Source organism: Myxocyprinus asiaticus, chromosome 48 (genome assembly GCF_019703515.2).
Source record: "Myxocyprinus asiaticus isolate MX2 ecotype Aquarium Trade chromosome 48, UBuf_Myxa_2, whole genome shotgun sequence".
NCBI classification, from domain to species: Eukaryota; Metazoa; Chordata; class Actinopteri; order Cypriniformes; family Catostomidae; genus Myxocyprinus; species Myxocyprinus asiaticus.
Window position 1 is genome coordinate 7,915,517 of NC_059391.1, and position 18,123 is coordinate 7,933,639.

The 18,123-nt window shown below is 36.6% G+C and overlaps 2 protein-coding genes across 5 annotated transcripts in view; one reads left to right on the forward strand and one right to left on the reverse strand.

The window, feature by feature from the left end:
- The first annotated feature begins 1,413 nt into the window (after nt 1-1,413).
- On the forward strand, nt 1,414-4,225 carry LOC127437537 (ATP-sensitive inward rectifier potassium channel 11-like). Its single transcript, XM_051692523.1, has one exon. The coding sequence runs from the start codon at nt 1,628-1,630 to the stop codon at nt 2,768-2,770; it is 1,143 nt and encodes a 380-aa protein (XP_051548483.1). The 5' UTR covers nt 1,414-1,627; the 3' UTR covers nt 2,771-4,225.
- Nucleotides 4,226-5,341: 1,116 nt separating this feature from the next.
- The window catches only part of LOC127437721 (MOB kinase activator 2-like), a 71,525-nt gene continuing 58,743 nt past the window's right edge, over nt 5,342-18,123 (reverse strand). For all 4 annotated transcript variants that reach the window (XM_051692823.1, XM_051692821.1, XM_051692822.1 and 1 more), the window contains exons 2-5: nt 14,320-14,483; nt 13,832-13,925; nt 8,008-8,132; nt 5,342-6,790 (exon numbers count right to left, since the gene is read on the reverse strand). In XM_051692823.1, coding sequence (XP_051548783.1) covers nt 6,519-6,790; nt 8,008-8,132; nt 13,832-13,925; nt 14,320-14,483 — 655 coding nt within the window. In that variant the 3' untranslated portion in view covers nt 5,342-6,518. The remainder of the gene's footprint in view (nt 6,791-8,007; nt 8,133-13,831; nt 13,926-14,319; nt 14,484-18,123) is intronic.

An 18,123-nucleotide genomic window follows, 5' to 3' on the forward strand; every position in this document is an offset into this window, starting at 1 on the left:
TATAGTTTAGTATAATATAATATAGTATAGTGTAATAAAGTGTAAAGTATAGTTAGTATAATATAATATAGCAATAGTATAGCGTAGTAAGGTGTATAGTAAAGTATAGTATAATATAATTTAGAACAGTATTGTGTAGTAAAGTGTATAAAATAGTATAGCATAGTATAGTGTTGTAAAGTGTATAGTATAGTATAGTGTAAAATAGTATAGTATAATATTGTATAGTTTAGTGTAGTAAAGTGTATAATATAGTATAGCATAGTATAGTGTAGTAAAGTGTACTGCATAGTAAAGTTTAGTATAATATAGTATAGCATAGTATAGTGTAGTAAAGTGTATTGTCTAGTATTGTATAATATAATATTGTATAGTATAGCATAGTGTAGTGTAGTACTGTATAGTGTAGTAAAGTGTATTGTATAGTAAAATTTAGTATAGCGTAGTATAGTGTAGTAAAGTGTATTGTCTAGTATTGTATAATATAATAATGTATAGTATAGCATAGTGTAGTGTAGTAGTGTATAATGTAGTAAAGTGTATTGTTTAGTATAGTATAATATAATGTTGTCTAGTATAGTATAGTATAGTGTTGTAAAGTGCATTGTCTAGTATAGCATAGTGTAGTGTAGTAAAGTGTATTGTCTAGTATAGTATAATATAATGTTGTCTAGTATAGTATAGTGTTGTAAAGTGTATTGTCTAGTATAGTATAATATTGTATAGTATAGTATAGCATAGTATAGTGTAGCAAAGTGTACTGTCTAGTATAGTATAATATAATATTGTATAGTATAGTATAGTATAGTGTAGTAAAGTGTATTGTCTAGTATAGTATAATATAATATTGTATAGTATAGTATAGTATAGTATAGTGTAGTAAAGTGTATTGTCTAGTATAGTATAATATAATATTGTATAGTATAGCATAGTGTAGTAAAGTGTATTGTCTAGTATAGTATAGTGTAGTAAAGTGTATTGTCTAGTATAGTATAGTATAATATTGTATAGTATAGCATAGTGTAGTGAAGTGTATTGTCTAGTATAGTATAATATAATATTGTATAGTATAGCATAGTATAGTGTAGTACTGTATAGTGTAGTAAAGTGTATTGTCTAATATAGTATAGTATAATATTGTATAAAATAGCAAAGTGTAGTGAAGTGAATTGTATAGTAAGGTATAGCATTGTATAGTATAGTGTAGTAAAGTGTAATAAGATGTACAGTATAGTATTGTATTGTATAGTACGGTCTGTTTAGAACTTGCGCCCTCGTTAAATATGTTTTTGTTGTTAATATAGCGCAGTTTGTAACTCACCTTATTAATAGTGCGCATATAGCACACATGCCATGTGCTGCATGCGGTCTTTCTGACCAGACCAAATTCACAGCTGAGGATGACCGAGAAAATATCCGGTTGCAATTGACAGACAGCTGCAGCCGGAGTACTAAAAGTGGCGTCTTCCCACGAGACCTCATCTGAGCAACTGCGCACGCAGCGCATGCACATAGACTGTAGTAAACGCGGATAGTTTGGGCGAAAAGATGACCGCACTTGCTGTGGACTTGTCGTGTTAGAACTTCGTCTGCTACCGCAGTCGTGAGACTGTAGTATGGACCAGCTATGTTGTCCAGAAAAGGGCTCATTCCCGAGGATTATGTGTTGACTCGCTTGGCGGAGGATGTGTTACAGCCCAAATATAAAACGAAACATCGTAAAGCGCGATTTGTCGCCAAGAACGGAACATGCAACGTTGCGCACACGAATATTCGCGAACAAGGACGCTTTCTACAAGACGTTTTCACCACCCTTGTAGATCTAAAATGGCTTCACACTCTTCTGATATTCACTATGTCCTTCCTGTGCAGCTGGCTTTTGTTTGGCATGATCTGGTGGCTCATCGCCTTCGCGCACGGAGACCTGGACGTGAAAGATGACGACTTTGTGCCGTGCGTAACGGACATCCACTCGTTCTCCTCCGCTTTTCTGTTCTCCATCGAAGTCCAGGTGACCATCGGCTTTGGAGGACGGATGATCACGGAGGAGTGCGTACCAGCCATCATTATATTAATCATTCAGAACATAGTAGGTTTGGTGATCAATGCCATCATGTTAGGATGCATCTTCATGAAAACGGCGCAAGCAAACCGGCGAGCAGAAACGCTGATCTTCAGCAAACATGCGGTTATAACGGTCCGAAACAACAAGCTGTGCTTCATGTTTCGCCTCGGAGACTTGAGGAAGAGTATGATCATCAGTGCGACCGTCCACGTGCAGGTGGTGAGGAAAACCGTCACCAACGAAGGCGAACTGGTGCCACTGGACCAGATAGACATCCAAATGGACAACCCGTTGGGCACCAACAGCATCTTCCTGGTCTCTCCTCTCATTATCAGTCATGTTATTGATAAAAACAGCCCTCTGTATGATCTTTCTGCGGCTGATCTGCTCCATGAAGACATTGAGGTGATCGTCATACTGGAGGGGGTGGTGGAGACCACCGGTATCACCACACAAGCGCGGACCTCTTACCTGTCCGAGGAGATCTTGTGGGGGCAGAGGTTCGTGCCCACTGTGTCTGTAGAAGATGGGATGTATGCTGTGGACTATTCCAAGTTTGGAAACACGATTAAAGTGCCCACGCCGAGCTGCAGTGCGCGGACATTGGATGAGGAGGGCGGGTTGGAGAGGTTTAAAGTGCAGGAGTTCACCAGCTGCGGCGGCGCATCAGTGAGAAGACGAATCAAAAACACCAAAGAAGAGTGAATTGACTCTTTTAAGGGAATTTTCTGGGTTCAATACAAGTTCAACTCAATCGACAGCATTTGTGGTATAATGTTGATTTCCACAAAAGATCATTTCGACTCGTCCCTCGTTTATTAACAGCAAAAATGGAGGTTATAGTGAAGCACTTACAATGGAAGTGAATGGGGGCCAATTTTGGAGGGTTTAAACAGAGAAATGTGAAGCTTATAATTTAATAAAATCACTTACATTAATTCTTCTGTTAAAAATCATGTATTATTTGAGCTGTAAAGTTGATTAAATCATAACTGTTACGGTCGTTTTAGGGTTTGTTGACATTATATGGTCATGGCGTTTACGGACTGGCCTCATCCACTTCCGTTGTAAGTGCCTCACTGGAACCAAGGAGGGACAATTAAAAAAGAAATTTTTGTGGTAATCAATATTATGCCACAAATGCTGTCGATAGAGCTTAGAGGAATAGTTCACAAAAAAAATAAAAAATAAAATAAAATTCTGTCGTAATTTTCTCACCCTCATGCCATCCCTAATATGACTTTCTTTCTTCTGCAGAACACAAACAAAGATTTTTAGAAGAATATCTCAGCTCTGTTGGTCTAAGTGAATGGGCACCAAAATGTTCAAGCACCAGAAAGCACATAAAGTCATCATAAGGGATTTAATGTGAGTGAGAAACAGATCAATATTTAAGTCCTTTTTTTTAACTATAAATTCTCCTTCCTACCCAGTAGGTGGCGATATGCATGAAGAATGTGAATCGCCAAAAACAACAGAAGAATGTGAAAGTGAAAGTGAAGATTTAGCGTAAAAAAGGACTTAAGTATAATTGATGTTTCTCACCCATACCTATTATATCGCTTCTGAAGGTATGGCTTAAACCACTGGAGTCATATGGATTAATTTTATGCTGCCTTTATGTGCTTTTATTGTATGGACCTACAGAGCTGAAATATTCTTCTAAAAATCTCTGTGTTCTGCAGAAGAAAGAAATTCATACACATCTGAGATGGCATGAGGGTGAGAAAATGATGACAGAATTTTCATTTTGGGGTATTTCTTTAACTTGTATTGAACCCTGAATATTCCTTTAAAGAAAAGGAGGGACGAGTCGAAATTACAATTTGTGGTAATCAACATTATTAATTGCATTCATTGTCAATTGAGCTTAACTTGTATTGAACCAGTAATATTCTTTTAATGTATTTGTTTATGCTCAAATAGCTCACAGCTGTTTGTATGTGCATTAAAATAAACTTTAGGGTTGGAATTTTCAGGTAGCGACGATATTCACGAAAGTTTAGATTTTTGTTTGTATAAAGATCTCTTAAGGCGATATATGCACGTTTGAAAAACGCTCTCAGGGTATTGAGTGATAAATATGCACATTGTTTGAGAAAATGCATGACGTTTAATAAATGCCCCTGATTTATGCTTTCTTTGTTATATAAATAAATCAGCCCATTTATTTGTGTTGGATCAATTTTTTTTTTTTTTTTTTTTTTTTTTTTTAATTTTTTATTTATTATTATTATTATTATTATTATTATTATTATTTACATTTAACAAGTCGAATTAGTTCCAAGCTTGACTAATTATCCGGGTTTGGGATGTTGTCATGGTTACGAATTTACGAGTCTTACACTGGCTTAGAGCATACCTCATTGAATATTAATTACTACACGTTGTCAGGGATTCGAATTTACTGCGAATTCTAGTCTGGGTTACCTTCTGAATATTAATAGTCAAGTGCGGGCGTTACAATTATCAACCATGCACTGTAATTGAGAAACACTGCCACCTTGCGGTCATACAGAGGTAGTGCAGGACGTTGCCCTGAACTGTATGATGTCAACACAGATATAAAAGCTCAAGTGTGTAACGTGTATTCTCCTTTCCCTACTTTACATGCAGAGATTATAAATAAGCTATTCACAGGTTAATTTTCTGGAAAACTATAAACACTGTGTGTCGTTGGTACTATAAAATTGTTCTGTTTGTTTTGTGCAGTCCCTCCAGTCCGACACAACATTAACTCAACCAATGGCGTGAGTTGGGGCGGGACGAGCTGTTTGTTCGATCAGCAGCAGATGGTGGGGTAGTGTTCGAAAGAGCTGTTTGAAAACAATAACTGCATCCGAATTCGCGTACTGTCATTGTATACTGCATTAAAGAAGGACACACCTCTTAGCCAAGTAGTATGAGTAAATTTCGGTCATTATTACTTACACGTTGTCAGGGATGGCTTACCTTCATATTAACTTACACACACTGGCGTTGCCTAGTAACCTTCCTGAAAAGTCTGATAAAATAACCTCATTAATATTTATGAGCCAAGCCATCGTCACAGAGTTCGTAAATTCACGTCAGCCATGTTTAAACGCGCTGTAATGGGGAAACACTGTCACCTTGTGGCCATACCGAGGTAGAGCATGTTGACCCAAATGTTAAAGCTCCAAATCTGCATTAAACTCAATAAGGTTCTAAGTAGATGCCAATCAATACATTGGGGAGTGTCTTTATTTGACCTTCCGAACTGTTTCAGTAATGATTAAGTAAGGACATACACTGTAATAAGGAGGCATTTCTTGTTTTTATTTGATTATATTTCGCAGAGCTTAAAATATTAAGTGGATTTTAACTTAATTAAAATACTTAAAAGAAAGCAAGAACTGAAGAACTCTGCAAATAGATTTTTTTTTTAAAGTCCAAATAAATAAAATAAAAAGGAGAAAGGCAAGCCTCTCTCGCTAAAGGCAATTATTGTGATTCCTTTATATAGTTACAATCTCTTACAAAAAAGCAAACTTAATGTGCATTTTTTACACGTGTGGGCTGCCATAATATTCATGACCTCTGATAACTTAAACAAGAAAAAAGCTAAATAAAAAATAAGGGTTGCAACATTGGAGGATGTGCTCTCTCATCAATGCAACACAGTAAGTCAACTACCATGCAACAATTATTTGTCTCCATCTGCAGCATCTCTTTAAGCGAGCAGACATGCTTATATCACATATGTCCTTGTCAAGAGACCTCCAGAGCATCAGTCAATCCATCAAACCCTTGTTCAAGGCGATACATTTTGAACCTTTAAAAATCTCTTTAAAAACTTAGATTCCACTTTGTGCGACAATCTCCAAACTTCTCGCAGAAATTCAGAATCAGAAAAATTAGAAACCAGAGACGTCTTATAGAGACAGAAACTTAATTTGACTTGGAAATGGTGCTAGAGGAGGTAAAGAAAAAAATATATAGTTTTGGTACAGGCAAGTCATTTTGTGTTAACTGCTGCACAGTCAGTCTTTATGTGACTTCACTCCCTCCACAAGGGGGAGCCAGAAGTCAACAATAATTTTCTAAACGTTGCATATTAACAGACAATACCTTAGCTATATGTATCTAAGGCAAAGATGAGAGCAGAGCAGAAATACCATTCCCTAAAACAAGATAAAATAAAAAACAAACAACCTCCAAGAGCGCATGCGCAAACATAATGAAATAAAAGCAAAATAAAATACAAGTTCCACTATAAATGACTGTTTTTGTCCTGGATGAAACATTCACACCATACTGTGCTGGTACATCAGAGTCTTTCAGCCTCTTTTCCCACCTTCTGACCAGATCTTTTCAAGATGGTGAGGGAAAGTTAAGAAGGGGCAAGTTCAAGGCCTCTGGCCCAGACAGGAGGCCTCGCAGTTTATATCATCTTCATCCCCTTCTTTGTTCTAAGAGTTCTGGTGCAGGCAGATCATCTCTCGGTCACATGATTGTGTGGAATGGGGGGCAGGGGGGTGCACAGCACCTCCGACAGGTCGTCCATGATGCAGGTCTCTTTAGGGTCGATCAGGTTGAATTCCCTGACGAAGACGATGAAATGTGCGTATAGTGAGTTCAAGTGTCCCTGTAGCTCCAGAGCAACGGTCTCTTTAAAGTGCGCCCAGTAGATGTGCGCCAGCACATGAAACAGATACCGGCACACCTTCTTCACCAGAGACTCAAATGAATTTGGAAATGGTTTGCCTGAAATGAAATTAAGATATATCATTTCTGTTTTTTTTTTGTTTTTTTTTTTAATCAATTTCATTTATTGTTTGTTAATTTCATTAGTTAATTTGATTGATTTACTGTATTTAAATCAAATGTAAAGAAATTAAGGGTAAATAATTAAAAAATATTAAAAAAATATATTTTAATTAAATGTAAGATGATTAATATAATATTGTTTGTTCATTTGGTTTATTCATTTTATAGATTTTAACTCAAATCAAGAGAAATTAAAAGTTAATAAAACATTTTTTTTTAATGTCAAATGATAAAAGTAATATTGTTTGTTCATGTCATTTATTCATTTTAATGATTTTTTTTCTTCATAAAATTAAATAAGAAATTAAGAGTAAGTAATTTTAAAAATAATTTAAAACACATGATTAAAATAAGTTTAATTAAATGTCAGATGATTAATATATTATTTGTCCATTTTATTTATTTATTTTATTGACTTAACTCAAATTAAATTAAGAAATTAAAGTAAATGATTAAAACAAATAATTTAAAAGAAACTAAAATGAGTATGTTTAAATGTCCAATGATATCTATAATTTTGTATGCTTATTTCATTTATTCATTTTATTGATTTGTTTTCATCAAATGAAATTTATGGAAATTAAAAAATAAATAATTACAAAAATAAACAAATATCAATGAAAAATAATAAATGAAATTAAAGAAAAATATTAATAAAATAAATGTTTAAATAAATGTTGAATGATTAACACAATATTGTTTGTTCATTTAATTAATTTTATAGATTTTTCTAATAAAATCAAGAAAGTAAAAGTAAACAATTATAAAAATAAATAAAAATATTTAATGTATATCCACTGATTGACATAATACTGTTTGTTAATTGCATTTATTTTTAAAATAAATTTACATTTTGATCAATTAAAATTATTATTTTTTTTAATAAATGGTAAATTATTTTAAATTGAAAGAAATTTAAAGTAAATAGCAAAAAAATATTTACAATAAAATTAATTTATGTTCTTATAAGGGAAAAAGTTAAATGTTCAACTAATTCATATTTAACGAGCGAGCCAAAAGAATGTTCATGGAGCTCATTACATCATATGAACACTAGAGGGCGCCATTGACTTAAGGTCTTTTACTTCGAACTTTGAACTGTCATATCATGTAATTCTCTACAGTGACGTCTAGAGGGCAGTGTTTATACACACCGTATTTTGTGGGAAAGATTTCTTCATCCGTCACTAATTTCTGCACAAAACTCATCACGAAATCGACATACTGAGGTGCTGTGCACTTCGTCTTTTTCCCCCTTTCGTCATACCAGTAGTATATTCTGTAAAAAGAACACAAACAACGAAAGTTTATAATTTTCAGGGTGCAAACTTTATGAATCCACACTTTTCCAACAACTGTGTCTGGATGACAAAATAGAATTATTATTATTTTTTTTTTTTTACTGGAATGTAGCAATTACCACCTATTGAAGGAGACCTGCTGACCGGGTATTGAAGGGTAAAGTGGGTTTGAGGGGCTGCAGACTCTCCGCATAACTGCCCTAACAGCGCAGAGCCACTGACCGTGAACCATCATGCATTCAACAGTAGATGCTTTGTGGATGAGCACGATCCAACGTGAATGAAACAGGGTGAAATAATGACGGCTCAATGGCCAAAAAGTTTAACAGAACTAACCGTTGAGGCTAACCATAAATAGCGTGTAAACGGATATTTTATGCTTAAAAACGGAGAGGGCAAATGGTGGGATCAGTAGCAAAAAATGTTCTGAATGTTCTCAAATAACTTCAAATTATAGTCAATTTACAGATTATGAGAGTGGATTTCAAGTATACATGGTGGCAGTTTATTTTACAGATAATGAATCTACCACAAAAAAAACAAAGCCGATGCATTAATAGTGCATGATTTGTGGATGACAAAAGCACAAATAATGAATCTACACAATCAGTCAAAAGTTTGGACACTTCACTGAATGTAATATTCTCATAATCTTAAAAAAAAAAAAAAAAAAACACTTGCTTAAATGCTTATAATTAGCTTTACAAACAAAAGTAAATTGAGCCTAACATTTCAATTATTATTATTATATTATTTTTTTAAATGGATAAATTACACCAGATTTTGAAGGAAAGGCAGCAACAACACCAAAAAAATCTAAATTAAAGGCTATTTGCATGTCACTGTCCCTCTCTTTCCGGTAAAACTTTTCTTCAGCAATTGATCCATCACTTGAAAAACCAGCGGTGATGGAAAACTAGGGTTGTGTTTTGATGCGCACACCCATCCTCGCCCTTCATGGTATGCAGTTGGGTGAGTGCGTAATTGTTTGCGTTGTGTGTGTGTCAGTAATTCTTGTCATTTAACGTTTGGCTTGAATAGCAACAGATCTGGTTTTACATGGTCAGTGTGTGAAGGAGGAGTCTTTAGTGATTCACACCCAAGCCTCACTTCGGACAAACAAGGCAAAGGAGTTCAGCCTAGATTTGAAAAGTAAACATCGTGACCTGTGGGAATGTACAGTTAGAGGCACGATTACGCTTTTGACTGCGATTCTTCAGTTAGGGAAAAAAGGAAACACTTAAAACTTTCATCGATGATACATTTTTTTTATTTTTCTTATTTTTTTTTTTTTTTATGTCTGTCCTGGAAAAAAATACTGTTCATGGCCTTGATCAACCTTCAAGTGTTTTTTTTACATTAAATATTGTGTGCTTTAGTAATGGCATTTCACACTTTTGGGAGAAAAAGTTGAGCAAGTGTTGGACCTGCTTTGAATTAATACAAATAAAAAGAATATTGGCCGTTTCAAATACTAATTGTTTGGAAATAACACCTCTAAAAAAAATTTTTTACTCTCCGGTATAGCTAGTTCCAGATCATGATGTAAAATTCTTAAAATGTACAACATTTATCATCTTCAAACTGTTACTTTGCTGTGCAGAGATGTGTTTCCATGTCACTTTTATGATAACCAAACAGTAACAGTTTTGGAAAACCTTAATTGCTCTCTAAATTGCTTGGTGCGCCAGTAATGATAACAGTATTGTGGATAGTGATTTATGTGTTAAAGTGTTAAAAATAAATACCAGTTGATATTATTTATATTTTCTTAGGAAAATGTACAAATTAGAATTTTCCATAATTTTAAACATTTATTATAGAGAAGTTGTAGAGCCAAAATCTATTTTGCCTTCCAATCTAATCTTAATCTCAAGATGTAATTGCATAAACACACACACAAATAAATAAATAAATAAATAAAATAAAGCAATTTTAATTAACCTTTTAAAACTAGAAAGATTGTTTTTCAAAATCATTTATTTTTTAAACATCCTAGAAGACAGAAAAATTCTCCAAATGGAAGAATCATCCAAAAATGGAAACATCAGTTAAACGTTATTTTAACTACTAAGTAATTGTTTTTAAACAGACTGAAAAATGGTTGCTAGGAAAAATGTTTAGCCACATATCATACAATATATATATATATACACTGAACAAAATTATAAATGCAACACTTTTGTTTTTGCCCCCATTTTTCATGAGCTGAACTCATAAGACTTCTTCTATGTACACAAAAGGCCTATTTCTCTCAAATATTGTTCACAAATCTGTCTAAATCTGTGTTAGTGAGCACTTCTCCTTTGCCAAGATACTCCATCCACCTCACAGGTGTGGCATATCAAGATGCTGATTAGACAGCATGATTATTGCACAGGTGTGCCTTAGGCTGGCCACAATAAAAGGCCACTCTAAAATGTGCAGTTTTATCACACAGCACAATGTCACAGATGTCGCAAGTTTTGAGGGAGCGTGCAATTGGCATGCTGACTGCAGGAATGTCCACCAGAGCTGTTGCCCGTGAATTGAATGTTCATTTCTCTACCATAAGCCGTCTCCGAAGGCGTTTCAGAGAATTTGGCAGTACATCCAACCGGCCGCACAACCGCAGACCACGTGTAACCACACCAGCCCAGGACCTCCACATCCAGCATCTTCACCTCCAAGATCGTCTGAGACCAGCCACCCGGACAGCTGCTGCAACAATCGGTTTGCATAACCAAAGAACTTCTGCACAAACTGTCAGAAACCGTCTCAGGGAAGCTCATCTGCATGCTCGTCGTCCTCATTGGGGTCTCGACCTGACTGCAGTTCGTCGTCGTAACCAACTTGAGTGGGCAAATGCTCATTCGATGGCATCTGGCACTTTGGAGAGGTGTTCTGTTCACGGATGAATCCCGGTTTTCACTGTACAGGGCAGATGGCAGACAGCGTGTATGGCGTCGTGTGGGTGAGCGGTTTGCTGATGTCAACGTTGTGGATCGAGTGGCCCATGGTGGCGGTGGGGTTATGGTATGGGCAGGTGTATGTTATGAACAACGAACACAGGTGCATTTTATTGATGGCATTTTGAATGCACAGAGATACCGTGATGAGATCCTGAGGCCCATTGTTGTGCCATTCATCCACGACCATCACCTCATGTTGCAGCATGATAATGCACGGCCCCATGTTGCAAGGATCTGTACACAATTCCTGGAAGCTGAAAACATCCCAGTTCTTGCATGGCCAGCATACTCACCGGACATGTCACCCATTGAGCATGTTTGGGATGCTCTGGATCGGCGTATACGACAGCGTGTTCCAGTTCCTGCCAATATCCAGCAACTTCGCACAGCCATTGAAGAGGAGTGGACCAACATTCCACAGGCCACAATCAACAACCTGATCAACTCTATGCGAAGGAGATGTGTTGCACTGCGTCAGGCAAATGGTGGTCACACCAGATACTGACTGGTTTTCAGACCCCCCCGGACCCCCCCCCAATACAGTAAAACTGCACATTTTAGAGTGGCCTTTTATTGTGGCCAGCCTAAGGCACACCTGTGCAATAATCATGCTGTCTAATCAGCATCTTGATATGCCACACCTGTGAGGTGGATGGAGTATCTCGGCAAAGGAGAAGTGCTCACTAACACAGATTTAGACAGATTTGTGAACAATATTTGAGAGAAATAGGCCTTTTGTGTACATAGAAAAAGTCTTAGATCTTTGAGTTCAGCTCATGAAAAATGGGGGCAAAAACAAAAGTGTTGCATTTATAATTTTGTTCAGTGTATATACACACAGTACTTGCAAAAGTTTTAGGCACTTGTGAAAAATGTTGCATAGTGAGGATGTCTTCAAAAATAATGCCATAAATAGTTTTCATTTATCAATTAACATCATACAAAGTCCAGTAAACATAAAAAAGCTAAATCAATATTTGGTGTGGCAACCTTTGCCTTTAAAACAGCACCAATTCTCCTAGGTACACCTGGACACAGTTTTTCTTGGTTGTTGGCAGATAGGATGTACCAAGCTTCTTGGAGAATTCCCCACAGATCGCTTCTGTCTCTTTATGTAATCCCAGATTGACTCGATGTTCAGTGGGGGGCTTTGTTGGGGTCATTACATCTCTTGCAGAGTGCACTGTTCTTCTATTCAAATCTTTTCTATTTGCAAAAGTAACGTTTGGGAGTCTAAAATGTATTTTTCCTATTGACACACTAAAGCTGAAGATATTAATAATCATCTTATGACAAATATTTTTGTGAAACATCTTAAGTGCCTAAAACGTTTGCACAATACAGTATATGTATATATATATTTATACACCGATCAGCCACAACATTAAAACCACCTGCCTAATATCGTGCTGCCAAATCTCAGAATAGCATTCTGATGTGCTATTCTTCTCACCACAATTGTACAGAGCGGTTATCTGAGTTACCGTAGACTTTGTCAGTTTGAACCAGTCTGGACATTCTGTGTTGACCTCTCTCATCAACAAGGCATTTCCACCACAGCACTGTCACTCACTGGATGTGTTTTGTTTTTGGCACCATTCTGAGTAAATTCTAAAGACTTTTGTGTGTGAAAATCCCAGGAGATATACTAAAACCAGCCCATCTGGCACCAACAATCATCCATGAAATTATCTAATCAGCCAATCGTGTGGCAGCAGTGCAGTGCATAAAATCATGCAGATATGGGTCAGGAGCTTCAGTTAATGGTCACATCAACCATCAGAATGGGGGAAAAAATGTGATCTCAATGATTTTGAGTGTGGCATGATTGTTGGTGCCAGATGGGCTGGTTTGAGTATTTCTGTAACTGCTGATCTCCTGGGATTTTCACGCACAACAGTCTCTAGAATTTACTCAGAATGGTGCAAAAAACAAAAAACATCCAGTGAGCGGCAGTTCTGTGGATGGAAACGCCTTGTTGATGAGAGAGGTCAGCAGAGAATGGCCAGACTGGCTGGAACTGACAAAGTCTACGGTAACTCAGATAACCGCTCTGTATAATTGTGGTGAGAAGTTTAGCATCTTCATTGACTTTGTCTGACGTTGGCGCTGTTTTGGTGACATGAGGGGGACCTACAAAATATTAAGCAAGTGGTTTTAATGTTGTGGCTGATCGGTTATATAAACACACAAAACAGTGAAAACAATTTCAAATGCTTTAATGAAACTCATGAGACTAAAGGTACAAGGTATGAGAAACTACACTGCTGTCACAACTAATGCTGTAATTGACTGGAATTAATTGGAATTCAATTGAAGTCCTGATCTTCTCAAACACATAACAGTGAAAAACAATTAACTACATGCTTTCATGGCCATTTAATTGGTTACGCCTCACAATCGAATTCTGAGAATGGTTGCCTTGTATTTTCTCGTTCAAAACACATTTGAAAGCCAAACAAGGACTGGCTTCAGTGAAATGCGTGTCAACTTCATTCCAGTCATGCGTTAACCTGATTCAGTCCCACAAAACCAGATCTCTGCAAAGCTTTAGTGCTGATCTGGGATCTGGCCTTAAGCTGGTAAAATACTGTGAAAATGAGAAGTATTTGATTCAAGAGTACTTCTTGTAAAAACTAAGTTTTGATTCTTGCCCCAGGACAAGCCTGGAGGGACATCAAGACGGTAAGACACAAGAGAGAAAGAGAAAAGGAAATAGAGCTTACGTATTACAGGCTGTCATGGCTTGACAAGTGTCCCCAGTGCAAAACTCTGAGATTGTGCTATACTGCAGGTTTATGAGATTGAAGAAGGTTGTTGCTGCATAGGACAAAAAAAAAAAAAAAAAGGTTTTATGAGGTGACATCCACAATATTGTGACAGGTCTTTCATGAAGTAAAAGTAAAACTGCAATTCAGCTCACACTTATTTCTTTGAAACATCTTTTTTTAACAGTAAGAACACACACTTTCCCATTCATAAATGGTTACATTTTTATTAAACTGTTAGCATTTTTCAAAGCTTTCTCTATTTAAGAAGTCAGTGCTCTGAAACTGCTTTGTACTCAAAACTGTTTCGTGTGCACACTGGACAGCTACTGATTTTCAAACACTTGACTGACAGGTGTTATTTTTTTTAAGGCAGACAAAGGCTCTAAGCCTCAAAGTACAGGGCAAACACTCATAATGGCTTTAATGTTTGGTTAAGAACTCACTGTTGTTGGCAAGCCATTCGTTGAGGTCTATCTCTTTGGTGGGGAGCGCCACCAACTCCTTGAGGTCAAAGTCCACAACCCGAACTTTTGTGTACTCTGGCTCTAAGTAGTGCTTCTTCTCTTCCGCAGGCATTTTCTTTCCATTGGGCTTCGTTTTGGATTTCCTGCAAGACAGAAGACACAAGTGACACATTAAGATAAGATGGATAGAGTGAAACGAAGACCATACTTAAGGGAAGTGTGTAGTTATGGTGCCATTAGTGGCACCAAACAGAGTTGCAAAATTTAATAATGTTTCCAAATGCTGACTTCTATTTTTCAGACAAATAGGCAGTCTTGCCTCAAACTTATAAATAGATGGTAACTCTCGATCTTCCGAAAGTCTCACAAGATTCACTTTTATACCCTCCATACACTGTTTATTTTGAGTCCCACAGCAACCCTAACCCTCACCTTGCAGAAAATGTGAATTTTATGAGAGTTTCCCAGAACAACTACCATGCAGACCAGTGTTTCCCAGCCTTTTCTATAAGTACTCCCACAGCACCATTAGTAATGCTCAAGTACCCCTTCATCGACACAAAACCAAAGATGTGTAACAAAGGAAAATTGTTATTTAACGTTATCACTGATATTGCAATATCTCTGATGTACAAAATAAAAAGAAGTTGCAGGTTATTATATTTATTCATCATCAACAACAAAAACAAAACCAAGCCAAATTAAACTGTAAAACTCGCAATTAGAACAGACTGCTATTAATTATACCTGGGACCTTTTACTTTGGTATAAAAAATAATTGTATCATTAGTTTTTCATCATTTTGACAGACAGATAATGGACCATCTATCCATCCATCCATCCATCTCTATCTATGTTAATGTTTGGCCAACATGTTTATTGTCTACATGCATAATTTATACTATTTACAAGTATTTACACTGAGATGTAGAACAAGAGCTAAAACGGTACTGTCTTATAAAGACTTCCTGCTGAGCACATATTAACGCGAGTGAAGTCGCACGGCTTCTTTATTAGAATTAAATGTTTCTTTTTGTCGTTTTGATCAACAACTGACTGTAGAGGACAGAGAGGATATTAAAAGAGACATTGTCAAGGACAAATGGATTACATGGATCTCATCTTGCATGATACAAGATTGATTTTCGAATTTTAAGAATAGACATAGAGATTAATTAATTCAGAAATCTACATCTTTACCCAGCCCTAATATCTATTATTTATATTCAAAGTTGTTTCAAAGGTTAAACAAAGCAAAATCAAATTCTTTGAGTACCCGCTGGAACCTTCTCATGTCCCCTTTGGTACGCGTATTCTCGGTTGGGAATCACTGATCTAGACATAACCATTGGTTTAGCCAGTGTTGCAATGTCAGGCTGCTTAAACATAGAATACCTCAATGTTTAATGTGAAAGCACCAGTGTTTAAACTATTCAGGAAGTTAACCTCCCAATGACTTACTAAGGGGCCGTTCAGACCGAATACATTCTCGCGTTAAAAAAGCTAGATGCAGTGCAATGAAATGGAACACAATGCAGGTGTCTGGAGATGTGTTTTTTAAAGGTTGGTAGTTCTTTTAAATTGACATGGTATCTTAAAAACGTGGCACTTTTGCACGAGACACTGGAAAAAGCTCATGGTTACATAGAAAACTATTAAAAACAATTCTGACAGATTCAGCTCTTGCATGAGACCCTGAAAAAACAATCTGGCATGGTGCAGTGGTCGAAGAAATCTGTCTAGCTCTCATTTACTTAGAAAAACAATAAAATAACAGCACAGATGGATGCAAAAAGCATGTTTGGTGTAAACAGACCAATACAGCTCTCTTCGTATTTTAAACTAGAATAGAAGTACATTGAAAAAACAACAATCACTTTCAAAGTTGTTGTAATATAAGGCTCCTCAAGAAATGTAACACATTTTCAAAAGATTTGAGAGAACGGGTCCTAAACCCCTACATCTCTACTTCTTTGGAGTAACCCAAATTTCTCGTCAGTTTAAAGTGGAGGTGTCAAAACTGACTTTTAATTCCAGTGCTAGTTTTAACATGTAAATGCCAGAATTGCACAGCCGTGGTAGCTCCCGCAGCTGGCTGGGACAAAGGTTACGGGGGGCATTAAACAGCTTATAACAAGAGTACAGGTGAAGACAGGTTATAAAGAATTTACATCCTTTCCTTGCACTCCATTTGCTTCTTCTTTGGTTTATATTAACCACTGGTTTATGTTTAAGTGACAGAACAGTAGAACAAATGATGCACTTCAACAAAGAATGTATCAACACGGATTGCTCATTTGAACTCTTTTCTTTCTTACAGCCTTACAACTGTTTTGTTTTGCTTCAGAAAAGAAACTTAAATTCCCTGAATTTACTGCTCATCCACCAACTTGATTTCCTGTTCAACTCACTTAACATTGTAAACAACTCATTCCCAGCCTCAAGTGTCTGACCATCTTCACAATTTCCTCTTCTTCACACACAATAGTCTACCACAGGACCAGGAAGAAAACCTAGCCGATCTCAGACTCAAAAGTCCATAAACACCTCTTTTAAATTGAAGCCAACACATAGGAATGACTTGGTGGGATTGGCGTGATTCATGCCCCATTGAATTGCTTCTGAGTGGGAAAGTTCATATCACCCACCTAAGGTCTCAAGTTTAATGAATTCAAAGGTCTACAATCATGGAGCATGGTCAGATAAACATCACTAGATTATGGGAAGGCTGGTAAACTTCAACTTTATTCGGAAGTCGTTCTGTTTACCATGTAGCATTAGTGTTATGTGTATAACAGGAAAGAAACAAAGATAAATTACAGTGGGAATTCACACTATGAAGCAATTCACAGCCAGGTTAATTTTTATAGGGGTCATAGATACCGAAAGAAAAACATGAATCCAAAATATGAAGGAAATAACGACACAGAACAAAAAAAGAGGATCCTTTTTGCGGGTATTGCTTGGTCCTCTTACAACAATGGAAAATTGTCCACAGATGCCATAATAACGAACTACCTCAATATTGAAATTGGAACAGTGGTAGTCTGATTTTGTTGTTGATTTGAATGTGTTTTTATTCATGTATTTGAACAAAACAAACCCCTAACTCTTTTCCGTATTAAACTTGTCCCACACTGTTTTGTGCTAAGGACATAAATGATACCTCAAATTGTGCTTTTGCACTGTTACATTTCTCAGCGACTTTTTTAGGGGTGTAATGGTTCTCAGTAAAAAACTAACCGCACGGTTCACCACCCACTGTTTGGTAAGAACTGGCACCGCAGTTCACCTCAAGTTTAATGACACATCTGGAGCACAAGGTTTGGCAAAGAAAACTAAGCGTCCAACAGACACGCACAGTTACAACCTCCGCTAATGCACCTGAATGGATCTGTATGGATACGCTCTGCCTGTGTTTCATGTGGGTCAACTTGATGATATCATAGTTCTGCACATATTGCTGTGTGTAGTTGAAAATGGCAAGTGGAGAAAACAAGCCATTGACAGAGAAGCCCCATGTGTTCTCCCGTCTGGAAAGTTTTCTATTTGCTGTCAATTACAGAATCAGAATGAGCTTTACAGAAGCAGAATGGTGACAGAAGCTTCCAGTGCAAAGAGAATGCAACCAATGAATGCATACATACAAACAAGTGAATTTAAACATATATACATATATACTATATGTATATATTACAACAGCGATGGTCAAAAACATTAACAAAACAGGTACTGTTTTCAGATATCGCTCGATGCGAGTGTCGTATTATACTGGTAATGCAT